General features: G+C 42.2%; 1 protein-coding gene across 4 annotated transcripts in view; it reads left to right on the forward strand.

The window, feature by feature from the left end:
• Positions 1-555: 555 nt before the first annotated feature.
• The window catches only part of fnbp1l (formin binding protein 1-like), a 42,066-nt gene continuing 29,364 nt past the window's right edge, over positions 556-13,257 (forward strand). For 2 of the 4 annotated variants that reach the window (XM_027166528.2, XM_027166529.2), the window contains exon 1: positions 556-786. In XM_027166528.2, coding sequence (XP_027022329.1) covers positions 763-786 — 24 coding nt within the window. In that variant the 5' untranslated portion in view covers positions 556-762. The remainder of the gene's footprint in view (positions 787-13,257) is intronic. The other 2 variants (XM_027166530.2, XM_027166532.2) reach the window with 2 other exon arrangements.

Below are 13,257 nucleotides of genomic sequence, written 5' to 3' on the forward strand. Positions count from 1 at the left end.
CTGAATCCAGCCCATCTGCCAAGCATGCCCTGGCTGCAGACTATCTGCATGACTTATGTGTTGTGCTGCTGCCACTTGGTTGGACGAACAGATAGCTGTTAAAAGAACAGGTGTTCCTAATAGTGTGTGTACAATAGTGTACAATAGCCAGGCTTTTATTTTAAATATCCCCTCTAGTATGCACATATGTATTAAAGCATCCATTTGTTTTTTGCGTTAAAAAATCACACCAATTTAACATGCAGGAAATAATTAGTGGGAAAAAAACCCCAAAACATGGCAGATCAGAATCACCCATTGTGCATGAACACGGCTGAGCTGGCAACCGCGTGTGTCTGTGTCTGTGTCTGTGCCTGTGTCTGTGTCTGTGTCTGTGTCTGTGTCTGTGTCTGTGTCTGTGTCTGTGTCTGTGTCTGTGTCTGTGTCTGTGTCTGTGTCTGTGTCTGTGTCTGTGTCTGTGTCTGTGTGTACTAATGACGTTCTAACCTTGGACTTGTTCTTCCAAACCCTGAACAGTAGAGTGCAGCATTTAGTTAAGGTTTTGCCGTATTTTTCCCCTCCAGGGTTTATGTCGTTATCAAGTATTTCTGGTGGCTGTGTTTGTGTGTGTGCATAGAAGCGATAGCGTTTAGTCGTGCACGGTTCCTGGCTTCACGCGCCCTCGGTTTGTCGGCGTCGGAGCGTCTCGCGCAGCAGTGAAGTCGGTGCGGGGAAATAAATACACCGTTCACTGGAGTGTGTGCTTTTACTAGGGAAACAGAAATGAGCTGGGGAACGGATCTTTGGGTAAGAAATTTCAACTACTGGGTCTTTTGTGTGGCGTCACATGTTTGCTGCTGGTTAAAGCTGCGTTATTGTTACACAAAGTCTTTAACACAGTGAGATGATGATGATGATGATGATGATGTGACACCGCTTCATCTGACTCTTATTTATTTGCTTGTTTGCCTTTTTCTTGCACACACTGAAGCCTTTCTCACACCGAGACTGGGTCTGGTCTGGATGTTCCTTAATCCGGTTTTCACACCCAGTTTTCCGACTGAAACAGACCTGAAGGAGATTATACACTCTCTTAAACACCGCTTAGGTTTATTTTCTTGACGTTATATTTAGTAACCGCGCTAATATTTGTGTTACTGTGTGTCGTTTGTTGAAACAATGCGGATCCGGTCGCAACTATTCATCACAGAGACCTGTGTCTGTAGTCCTGGGGTTAGATGTGAGCTTTAAGGTGGATAAACTAGCTCGGTGTGTCTGATTTAAACATAGATTATCGTCTATTTACCTGTTAGGTTTGGTGTGGACACCTTTAAGAGCCCAATAAGGCCGGGTTTTAGATTTCAGGGTTGTTTCAATTCTTATTCTAGCAACAAAAACATTTCGGGTGAATCTGAATTCGACGTTTTGTCCCGTCTTCGGCTCAAAAACAAGGACAATGAATTGTAAGGGAAAGAGTCCCAGATGTAGGAAGGGGTGTTGGCTGCAGTGTCCTAAAGCACGACTTCACTTCCTAAACCTGAGCCTCAGACAGGACAGAGGGGGGTGGGGGGGGGTAGAGAGGGGGAAGGGGGTAGATAGGGGAAGAGAGAGCGACGGAGAGAGGGGGGGAATAATGGGGGAGTGAGAGAGACAGTGAGAGAGATGGGGGAGTTAGAGAGGGGGCTAGAGAGAAGAGAGAGGGGGAATAGAGAGAAGGAAGAGAGATGGGGAGAGAGAGCAAAAGACAGGACAGGGGACAATATATGAAAATCAGATTCTCACATAAAAGAACTAACAAATACAACACAACCTAAAATGCTGTAAAGAATTTGAAGTGTTCTTTTACACTCGGTGATAAGAAGCAGTGATGTTCTGCAGCCTGAGCGTCAGGACATGTTTAAAATTTCAAATAATCTCAGTGTCTGATTGCAACTTTCACAACGTTTACATTTATGCCATTTAAGCACACACCGTTATCCAGAGTGACTTACATTCATTTTATTTATACAGCTGAGCTATTGAGGGTTTAGGGCCTTGCTCAGGGGCCCAGGAGTGGCAGCTTGGTGGCTCTGGGATTCGAACTCACAACCTTTCGTTTAATTATCCAACACCTTAACCACTGAGCTCTCACTTCCCGCAAGTTATCACAAGTTGTCAGGGTGTAAAGCTTGGTTTATACTGTACATTCTACTTAGTTCTACTGTCGCCTCCAAAATTTGCACATCTCATCACATTTCTTTGGTCATGAGTCGAGATCGTTTATGTTAAACTGCACAGAGTGATGTTCTTCCCAGTGATTTAGTGCCACTGTGATTAAACAAAGCCTGCACCAAAATTCTGGTAGCCTGACGGATGTTACTATGCGACCAAAAAGAGAATGGCATAGGATGATGTGAAACTTCAGCTACAGATGTAAACAAAATTATGATAAGGGACAGAAAAAAACGATCGCTATTATGTAGAAGTCACTCTGAAGGATGTTTCTGCGTGTGCAAATCTCATTGTACTTATGAAAGATGTAAGCAGATCTTGGAAATGTTCTTATGTCGCAGAAGAATTTTCACCGTGTGATTCGACATGGAGTAAACGTGTTAAAACCCTTTAGAGTCCTAAGGCATGATAATTATTTTGTTGCATTCCAAGTAAAATTTCATAGGGTATCTGTGACCGTTAGCGGTTTTGGGCATGGATTTACCCTTGTCCTAATCTGGACATTGCAGCATGGTTTGTGGAGCCTGTGCTTATTGTGTCCACAGATGCCTGCTTTTGCTTGACAAGATTGACAAGTCAAAGTTCAACACGAGATGTTTTTCCAGCGAGGATGAACTGAAGATGATTGTTGGCGATATTGATGCTAAATCATTCTTCACACATGGTTAGGTTAATATGCACAGAATGTAAAAGTACAGTTTTTTTGCATGTCAGAGATGTGTACGTCAGAGATAGGCTATAATGAAACTTCTTCACACTGATGCTTTTGTGCTTTATTCAGAGTTTGGTGTTTGTCCAGGTTTTGTGAACAATGTGGCCGAAACCACTCAGCCTACGAAGTGGCATGTGCCAGATATTGTCCTGTGTAATCCTTATAAACCATGACATCATCTAGGATCACTGCCTTTCTTCTGTAGTTACTCTGAAATCCAGCATATATCACGGCCAAATAATTTAGCATTCATTTATTTATTATAGTTAAATCCTCTGTAATCTCTGACCATACAAACTGACATTCATGGCTTCTACATGGATACAAATACACACTTTTTTCTTTTATCCTGGCCTGTATGTGCATTCATACAGTATATAAATCTTCTGGGAAAAACCAAGCTGCTGTCTCTGTGTGTGTGTGTGTGTCTCTCTCTCTCTCTCTCTCTCTCTCTCTCTCTCTCTCTCTCTCTCTCTCTCTCTCTCTCTCTCTCTGTCTGTGTCTCTTTGTGTCTGTCTGTGTGTGTGTCTTTTCGTCTGTGTGTGTGTGTCTTTCCGTCTGTGTGTGTGTGTGTGTGTCTTTCCGTCTGTGTGTGTGTGTCTTTCCGTCTGTCTGTGTGTGTGTGTGTGTCTTTCCGTCTGTCTGTGTGTGTGTGTGTCTTTCCGTCTGTCTGTGTGTGTGTGTGTCTTTCCGTCTGTCTGTGTGTGTGTCTTTTCGTCTGTGTGTGTGTGTGTGTGTGTGTGTGTGTGTGTCTTTCCGTCTGTGTGTCTGTGTGTGTGTCTTTCCGTCTGTGTGTGTGTGCGTGTCTTTCCGTCTGTGTGTGTGTCTTTCCGTCTGTGTGTGTGTCTTTCCGTCTGTCTGTGTGTGTGTCTTTTCGTCTGTGTGTGTGTGTGTGTGTGTGTGTGTGTGTCTTTCCGTCTGTGTGTCTGTGTGTGTGTGTCTTTCCGTCTGTGTGTGTGTGTCTTTCCGTCTGTGTGTGTGTCTTTCCGTCTGTGTGTGTGTGTCTTTCCGTCTGTGTGTGTGTGTGTCTTTCCGTCTGTCTGTGTGTGTGTGTGTGTGTGTGTGTGTGTCTTTCCGTCTGTGTGTGTGTGTGTGTGTCTTTCCGTCTGTCTGTGTGTGTGTGTGTCTTTCCGTCTGTCTGTGTGTGTGTGTGTCTTTCCGTCTGTCTGTGTGTGTGTGTGTGTCTTTCCGTCTGTCTGTGTGTGTGTGTGTGTCTTTCCGTCTGTCTGTGTGTGTGTGTGTCTTTCCGTCTGTCTGTGTGTGTGTCTGTCAGTCTGTCTGTGTGTGTGTCTTTCCGTCTGTCTGTGTGTGTGTGTGTCTTTCCGTCTGTCTGTGTGTGTGTGTGTCTTTCCGTCTGTCTGTGTGTGTGTGTGTCTTTCCGTCTGTCTGTGTGTGTGTGTGTCTTTCCGTCTGTCTGTGTGTGTGTGTGTCTTTCCGTCTGTCTGTGTGTGTGTGTGTCTTTCCGTCTGTCTGTGTGTGTGTGTGTGTGTGTGTGTGTCTTTCCGTCTGTGTGTGTGTGTGTGTCTTTCCGTCTGTGTGTGTGTGTGTGTGTGTGTGTGTGTGTGTGTGTGTCTTTCCGTCTGTCTGTGTGTGTGTGTCTTTCCGTCTGTCTGTCTGTGTGTGTGTCTTTCCGTCTGTCTGTCTGTGTGTGTGTCTTTCCGTCTGTCTGTCTGTGTGTGTGTCTTTCCGTCTGTCTGTCTGTGTGTGTGTCTTTCCGTCTGTCTGTCTGTGTGTCTTTCCGTCCGTCTGTCTGTGTGTCTTTCCGTCTGTCTGTCTGTCTGTCTGTCTGTGTGTGGGTCTCTCTCTCTCTCTCTCTCTCTCTCTCTCTCTCTGTGTCTGTGTGTCTGTCCCTCTGTCTGTATGTATGTGTCTGTCCGTCTGTCTGTCTGTCTCTCTGTCTGTGTGTGTCTCTCTGTCTGTCTGTCTGTGTCTCTCTGTCTGTTTGTATGTGTCTCTCTGTCTGTCTGTGTGTGTCTCTCTCTGTCTGTGTGCAGAGACACAAAGTCACAGTGGTTGTTGACATTACTGATCAGAAGCTGTGTGTGCAGACAGGTTTAATGTCCAGCTCAGAGAGTATGTTCTAATAATCTAATGTCCAGCTCAGAGAGACCTGTTCTATGTTCTCCAGGGGTCTCCTGGAGTTGTGAGAAGGAAACCTGGGTAAGCTTTTTAAAATCACACAACACAAAGAGGTGATGGAAACAATCAGTCCATCAGCTACGGTCAGGAAACGGACATCGGTTTAGACAATCACACAATTGCAAACGAGTCAAGTGAAAAGCATGGGAGTTGTTGTGCATAATCTTAAAATATTTTTTTGGCTTGAGTCTTATCTAATTGTTTCCAAGAAACAGTTTATTGACCTAATTTTACTCCACGCATTGTTATGGGGAGTTACAGATTGTTACATGTCAAACAGCTAAAACATTTTGTGTGTGTGTGTGTGTGTGTGTGTAGAGAGGCTTCCTGAATGTTTTTGTGATGTATCCTTCTGCTTAGGCCTGGCAGGTTAAACCTGTCTGAACACTTGCAGTGCTAGAAAAGAGATTTTGAGTCCTATGCACATGTATGAGATGATTAATAGTGTACAGCTTATTCAGGTACAGTAGTCTCGTTTGTCCTGCCAGAACAAGAGCTGGTGTATGACCTTTTTAATAAAGACAACTGTACATTTATTTGTACAAGCAATATAGGTCTACTGTCTGATATTGGTGCTTGGTGTTTAAATTATGGGCATAGAGAAGATCTTCCATCCAGATGGACCTTCATAAGGTTTTGGTTGATAAGCGCTTTATCCTTGTCAGAGCCGATCCAGGAACACACGATGGTAGAGAATACAACTTGGGTGGGATTCCTTCAAAGGGCATCAGGCACACAGACATATCGAGAATGCCAGCAATCCTTCAGCATGGTTTTGAGATATTTAAGGAAACTGGAGGAAAACCTGCAAGGACACGGGGAGAACATGCAAAACCACACACAGATAGTAAGCGCTTGATGGAATCAGAGACCCACTTCGGACAATACTACTTGTTACACCACTATAGCACCCACTAAAACAAGCATCCAGACATCCAATCTAATGTGCTCGCTGTCAGTTAGAAGCAGAGCCTAGCAGTTCTTCAATCTAATGCCCTTTTTTAAATATAATTTTTCTGGACTTTTCTGATGTTAGACATTTTTTTTCTTGACAGCAGCGTTTTGTCTCTGTGTGTTTATTGTTGACCCTGTCCTAAAATATCACCGGCCGTGTACTGGCACACGGTGTTGGCTATGTTGAAGAGCACAGGTTGCACAGTGGAAGTAATCCACGATGCCTGCAGGCTGAGCGGCTGATTTACCAAGTGTAATGTGTGCCAAGTCTAGCAGTACTGCCGAGCTTTTATGTGCGCGCGCACACACACACACACACACACACACACACACACAGACAGAATCCTCGGAAAGGGTAAGTCAGGAAGCAGTTTGTATGAGCCCGAGTTGTGCTGTGATTACATACAACAGAATCATGCATGCATGTATTCATATAACCAGTTCTCTTCCACCTGTTGTTGCTGACCTGCTTTCTTTCATTGCACTGAATGCAGGTGCTTTTACTAAAGCTTCTCCTTTTCACTATGCCTTTGCCCATGCAGTTAATAACACACACACACAACTGTTTTATTTCTTACTTCCACTTTCATGCCCCTTTCAGAACAGCACTACATCTTTTGCAAGGGATATTAACTGTATTTGTGGCCCTGAAATGACATTTTGTTTCAGTTCAAGACTAGCCAAGCTTGGTGTTTATGACGTTTCTGCCCCGAATTCTGAGACGGTCTCGTTCAAACACAAGCTCTCGCTGTTGTGTCTCTGCTCCACACTGTGGCTCTTCACAAGCAGTGCTTTGTAGTTCATAATCTTCTCTCTTGGCTCTGTCGGCTACTCGCTGGCACTCCGTAAAAGGCTAGCAGCTGGGCGTAAATGTGTGCCTGTATCGCGCTACAAAGATTTATTCAGTTTAGATGTCAAAGTTTACATCGACAGAAATGTGTAGTTGAAAATCATGTACTAATTGGATAAATATCAGTTACAATGTGGCAGCTGTACTGTGGGAGACCACCAGGCTTTAACGTGCTTCGGTGTATTTGCTCTGTGCTTGTGAAGAACCACATTCAGGCCGATAAGATGGTATGGTTCTGACAAAACGTTATTACTCCACATAGTGTTTCAGACTGTTTTAAGGATTTAAATGGGATGTGATACGATGCTGCTCACTGGCGGTATTCTAGGACGGGGCTTTGAGATATGGACTGACACAAAGCACACTTATACTTTATACTAATTTTCTAATAACTGCATGTGTTTTTATTCCTTTTACATTACAGCTATTTGTCTGTGATTACTGGAAGTTTTCACCTGCGTTACCTGCGTTTGTTTGCAGTGAGAATATAATATACACATCTATATTCTTTATAAAAATATCCTAATATTATGAGAGTCTTCTGTCCTGACAAGTTTCCCTGTCAGAAGACTTTATTACAGCCTTACTTCTAAGGGTCAGAATGCACTGACACTGGAGTCTCCTTTCAAATTAATGGCTTCTAACATGCCCCTTTTCCACCAAGGCAGTTTTGCCTCTTTTCCACCAAGGTAGTTTGTTTAGGTAGTTCCTAATTTAAAATCAGTTCTTTCTTTTCCGACACCCAAAGCAACGGCTCTAAACCAGGAAAAAGGTTCTTAAGTAGCACCAAAACTTTGCTGGTCTAGACTTAAGAACCGCTTGTGTCAGGGGTGGGGGCGGGGTTATTGTGACCAACATTGTTAGCACCATTTTTAAAACATTTTAAATCAGGATTTGCTGCTTTTGGATGCCAATGTAGCATCAAAGCCATGAGCATTAACAGTAAAGCAACATCCGCCATCGATGTGTTTGTGTTTGCCGATGCTGCGCTAACGTTGCTGTATAACGTTGTATACAGTGACGTAAGACTTGGCTCCATGATGGCTCTCTAGCCCATGGAAAGGCAAACCGGATTATTCTGATGGAAAGGAGCTTCAGAGAACTTATTAATAGTTCTGCATGTTTATGTAGATCAGAAATCTCATCTCTAACGTGTTTACGGAGCAAGTCTTCGCTGTCACAATGTTGAGGTATCAGTAAGTTTTCCTGGAGAGTCTTTTGAGAGAAAGCTGTTCAGAAATGTCTTCAGGACAGAGGAACTTGTACTTTCTGGGTTCTGGGAACAAGCTATGTTTTGTATTATTAACTTAAAGACCGGTAGGGAAGAGCATGTATGAGTGTGGGTTGTACTTTATAGCTGCTCTCAAGTCAAGTCAAGAAGCTTTTATTGCCATTTCAACCATATTAAGCTGACACAGTTCACAGTGAAATGCAGCAGCCTTTGTTCAGTACCGAGGTGCTACATAAAATTAGATAAAGCTACATAAAACTTTAGGGACTTTAACCAGGGACCTTTCACATGTCCGGCGAACATGATAACTACTAAACGGAAACTGGAAGTGATTGGAAGTGGTAAAAGGAACTTGCTTTGTGGACGTTTCATGTCATTAAATATGATATCGATATTAAGAGTTTTCTTGGGATCCTCCATTTTCTCATAGAGATCAATAGTCTTCTATAAATATAGAAAGTTCTAAATGGTAATAGTGTTGATGTTATTCTTACAGAAATTATTAAAATTTTGTCATTCTGGCCAAGTTACTTTGGCAGAAGATAAATAAAACACCGGGACTTGCTGTTATTAGAAATTTAGTTACTTATACAGTACTATTTTAATATCATTGATAACTTCTACAGATTTTTATCATTGTACAGTTTGCTGTTCATATAAAATCTGGCAAGACCAGCATTGCAAACTGAAAACCTTATTTTATTCACGCCTGTCCTGGGAATTCATCAGAAACCTGTGTAGGCGTTCCGCGTGTCGTGTAAGCCACAGTAAGCCACGATGCTATCACAAGACCGACTCTGATTCATTCCAAGATGTCTCACAGCCAGAGAATCTTTTCCTTTTTTTTTTTTTTTTTTTTTTTTTTTTATGTCTTCCATCTCTTTAATAATTCATCAGCCCAAGACCTGAGCATTTGCTCTTACATTGTACCCCTCTGAGGAACAGGAAAATGAATTCAGGCTGAGCTCAGGCGCTCCGGCTCTTTGGGAATTGGCTGGAGATGTGTGTAGAGGGGTAACGGAGTTCATTGTTCTCAGACTCCCCATTCACATTTACAGGGCCCCTCAACGGCTCTGATGGATCACTCGGCCCTGTTTACAGAGAGAGGGAAAGAAAACACGGAGAACCGGACCGTTTTTTTTTTTTTTTTTTTTTTTTTTTTTTTTTTTAGATGACATGCATGGTTTTGTTTACAGTCAGTGGAAATATTCCCAGGAACCTTTGGTGATTCTGTTTTTTCCAAGTGGACAGAATGCTATGGGAATACCCATTTATTCACCTCGATCGCTCTTTGAGGGACAGTTTTACGTTTTCCGTGTCAGTAAATGTACAGACGAGGAAGAGTGCAACGGTCTCTTAGTGACCTGCATACTAACATATTAAATGTGGTTGTGTTTCAGACTGAGTGGCTTCTTGGTTTCCAGGGAGAGATTTTGTTATGCCTTTTCCCTACAGTGTATATCATTCGTTTTAAGTAGCTGTTTTCGTTTTTTTGGCCAAAATAACATGACTGGCTGAAAGTATCTAGGCTCTGAATTTTGCGAGCTTGGTATATTTTACAGCCTGGCTATAATGTCTTACCTGGCTGCAGATGGAAGTGTCCTGCTGTTCCTGGATTATTCATTAAAAACAATCCTGCAAGCAATTTGTGTTCTCGTCTTGAAGTTCTGCTCGCAGCATTTACTCACATCGGAAAAAATGCTCCACATCACTTCATGTTAAATATGGTGTGTACATCAGGTGTGCAGCGAGTGGAGAGTTAATATCTGATCTTTATCTCAACATTCACATACATAAAAAGACTGTGGAGACTCGCAGTTATAAGCTGTTATGATATTGGACTTTTATTTGAAATATCATGAGGAACTGAAAAATCACATCGCTGCCAAGCTGCCACTCCTGGGCCCTTGAGCAAGGCCCTTAACCATCAACTGATCAGTGAAATCAATGAGATAAACATAAGTCACTTTGGATAAGGGAGCTTACCAAATGCCCTAAATGTAAATATGCACTTGTTGAACATTCCTTTCCAGAGTTTGTCTATTCTATGCTGCTATAACAGCCTCCAGTTAAATGGGCTCATTCAACCAACAGAGTCAGGTAGCAATGTCGAGTGTAAAGTCCTGGTGTGCTGTTTTGGTTCATCCCAAAGGTGTTCAGTAAGTATGAGGTCAGGGCTCTCTGTAGCCCACTTGAGTTCTTCCACTCAAACTTTGCCAGGCTAACTAGTTTGGGTGTTTTGGTTTCAGTGTAGAGAAATCGGTAAAGTTACAGCATACAGAGACATTCTAGACAATCGCCTGCTTCAAACTTGCGTTACGGTTGTGGCTAAGGCTAAGTCTGTGGCTAAGGTCCACACATAGGTGTGATAATCAGGTGTCCACAAATGGCATAATGTATCTATTTAGATCACAAGATTCATATTATATATGCATTATCTCTCTTTGTTTATCACCGCAAGATTTTTATTCCTATATTCTGCTATTTTAACCAACTTCAGAGTGAAATGAACATACTACATTATATGGTAGGAGCTTTGCATTCTGGGAAGTTGCTTTGGCGCTTGACATACAGTACGATGTCTGATTTTCAGTGTGTGAAGGGAGAGGTTGTTTCCCATCTCCAGGCTCTTTAAACAGAGGTTAATTCAGTACAGGAAGAGGGGGTGGTCATTGTCTTGGCCCCCTGCTTTCCCAAGTCTGTAAGCCAACACTAAGAGGACATCTTACAGTGCAAACTGCTGGTAATTAAATGGCCATCGGAGGAGAGTTACAGAAGCGGTGTCCTTCTGCTGTAACCACTCCAGATGTTCCTAAATCATCATGATCATCCAACTCCTTGGCCTTGCTAACAATTTCCAAATGAATCCCCTTCTCTCATGTATGATAGCACAGCCAGCTGGAGTTCACTCGCTACCTGAGTGAAAAGTGAGCAGTTTTCATCACGCGGCAATTTTCACATTCAGACGGCACTTATGTCACTGTTTGAGTAGCATTAGTACAACAAGATCTCACATTAGTCATGGAAAAATCCTTGGAATGTTGATCTAATGTTGGATTTTTTTCTCTTTAATGCTATTGCTGCAGCAAAAGTATAAATGCCAAGGCTCAGTTTAGAGCTTAGTGGAATGAACACATGCAGGAATGAGCAAATCCCATGGCAGCTACAACCCACTGAGGTAATACATCTTCCCCTTGAAAGAGCAATTACAATGATTTTAATGATTTTTCATGAAAAAAATGTACCAAAAAAATATTAAACACCTTTTTTTCCAACTTTTTCGTTCGACTTTTTCTGTTTCTACAAGCACATTGGACAGAAGCGTTGTCGCTTGGCTTTAGAGTGAGTGGCACCCCATGTTGTACTAAGCAGAGCTTCTTTAATTCCAGCAATGTCAAAGAATGTCTTTCTGCTCATCCATCTCATGCACACGGTGATCCTAGACAAGTAAGAGAGCAGTGAAAAATATACAGGTTCAGAAATCAGGTGGTGTTGGGCAGGAGATAAATAAGAAACCAGAGAATACTGCAGAGATTTTAAAAAAACTTGCAACCAGTGTACGTCTTCATTTATAATAACACAATAATACACAGGTTTATACATGCATACAGAATAATAGCCGAAGCAGACATAGCACATGAGGCTATTGTTTTATCATGAGGCCACTGCTTGTTATAAAGCACCAATGAGCTTTTCATTCCACAGACAACACAGGTAGTGTTATTACAGATCACCCAAAGATCTTGTCACTATCGTTTGTTAATAAGTAGCGATTAGCTACCCATAATAAATGAGCTACTCGCTCCTTTTCTCTGATTAATTATGCTGTGAAAATGAACCAAATACTATGTCTTTTTGTCAGCAAATACATTTTATTTAACATCAGCTGCTTTTCTCTGGGGTGACAACAGGAAAAGCCATGGCATGGTGGAGTTACTTTTAAAGCCAGCAAATGTTTGAGTGAAAATAATAAATTCCATCTACATGGATTGTTATTTTCAAAACATTGTTTACTTCAGCAAGAAGTTTGAAGATTAGAGCAGATAAACCTGGATTTCTGAGTAGAGTGTATGTTTTAACACTTATTATTAACCTCCTGTTGGCTTCCATTATCTAGGGCTGCTACATATAAACTGATGAAGCATTTAAACACTGGAGTTTTTTTTCTTTCTTATTTTTCTCCCCAATTTAGTCATTTGCCAATTTCAGTTTACCAGGCAGCTCTGCCCTATCACAGTAAAGTGCTGCCTGCTCTCTGTCACATACAAGAGCCCAAAGATACGTACGACTGAGAAGATCCAGAGAGCGAGAGAGAGAGTGAGGGTATGCAATCGAATGCTTTTCAGCTGCACCACTTTTATTGGTTGCTTGTACCAAGGCAACTGTTAAACCCTAACCCCTGATCTACAGGTAATCAAGAGCAGCATGAGGAAAAGTCAGTAGAAGTTTTGTTCCTTATAAAATCCTCTCAGCAAGTAGGAATAATTTTATCTGACAGGCGTTACGCACAAGTACGACAAGCACAAGCCAAGAACTGTTCAAAAGTAGACCTCGCTCTTTGACCGAGTCGCAAAGCCTCAGCGGCGTTTCAACAGGGAAGGTGATCATCAGTGCTGCTTCACTGGACGTTCCAACTGTGTAGTACATCTCTTTAAGAGTAGCAATCGAAGTTAAGCTTGCACTTCTTTACTTAGCTTTATAATGTCATGATGTAAATTGTATTCTTTTTTGTGATCATTACAGCTGGAATAAAATTGGTGTTAAAACAGATTTCCAAAATGGCTAATCCAGGAAAAGCCTGGGATTCTTCAGACCGGTTTTAGCTTTTAATGGTACTCGCAACAATAAACATATTATTGTCAATTAGTATAATTTTCCAATAAGACAAAGGTTAGGTTGGAGTTCAGGTTTCACTTTTTTGGACCTGATAAGGGAATTGTTTGAGTTTGGTCCTCTCCTTTTTAATGGCCTTGTCTCTAGCGAGCTGCACTGCAGGAAGGAAGCCTGTCCCAGCCTCGGCCTGCATGCCAGAGCTCAGAGCTAATTGATTGCGGATGTTTGGAACCCCTCCATTTTTCTCCTCACAGTGATCTATAAAGGCAGCCCATGACTTTAGCTTGGAGTCATACGAGCAGGATGCTGTGAGCACCGTAGGGTGTTCAGACAGTCACTTATGTTTGA

Source organism: Tachysurus fulvidraco, chromosome 14 (genome assembly GCF_022655615.1).
Source record: "Tachysurus fulvidraco isolate hzauxx_2018 chromosome 14, HZAU_PFXX_2.0, whole genome shotgun sequence".
Taxonomy (NCBI): domain Eukaryota; kingdom Metazoa; phylum Chordata; class Actinopteri; order Siluriformes; family Bagridae; genus Tachysurus; species Tachysurus fulvidraco.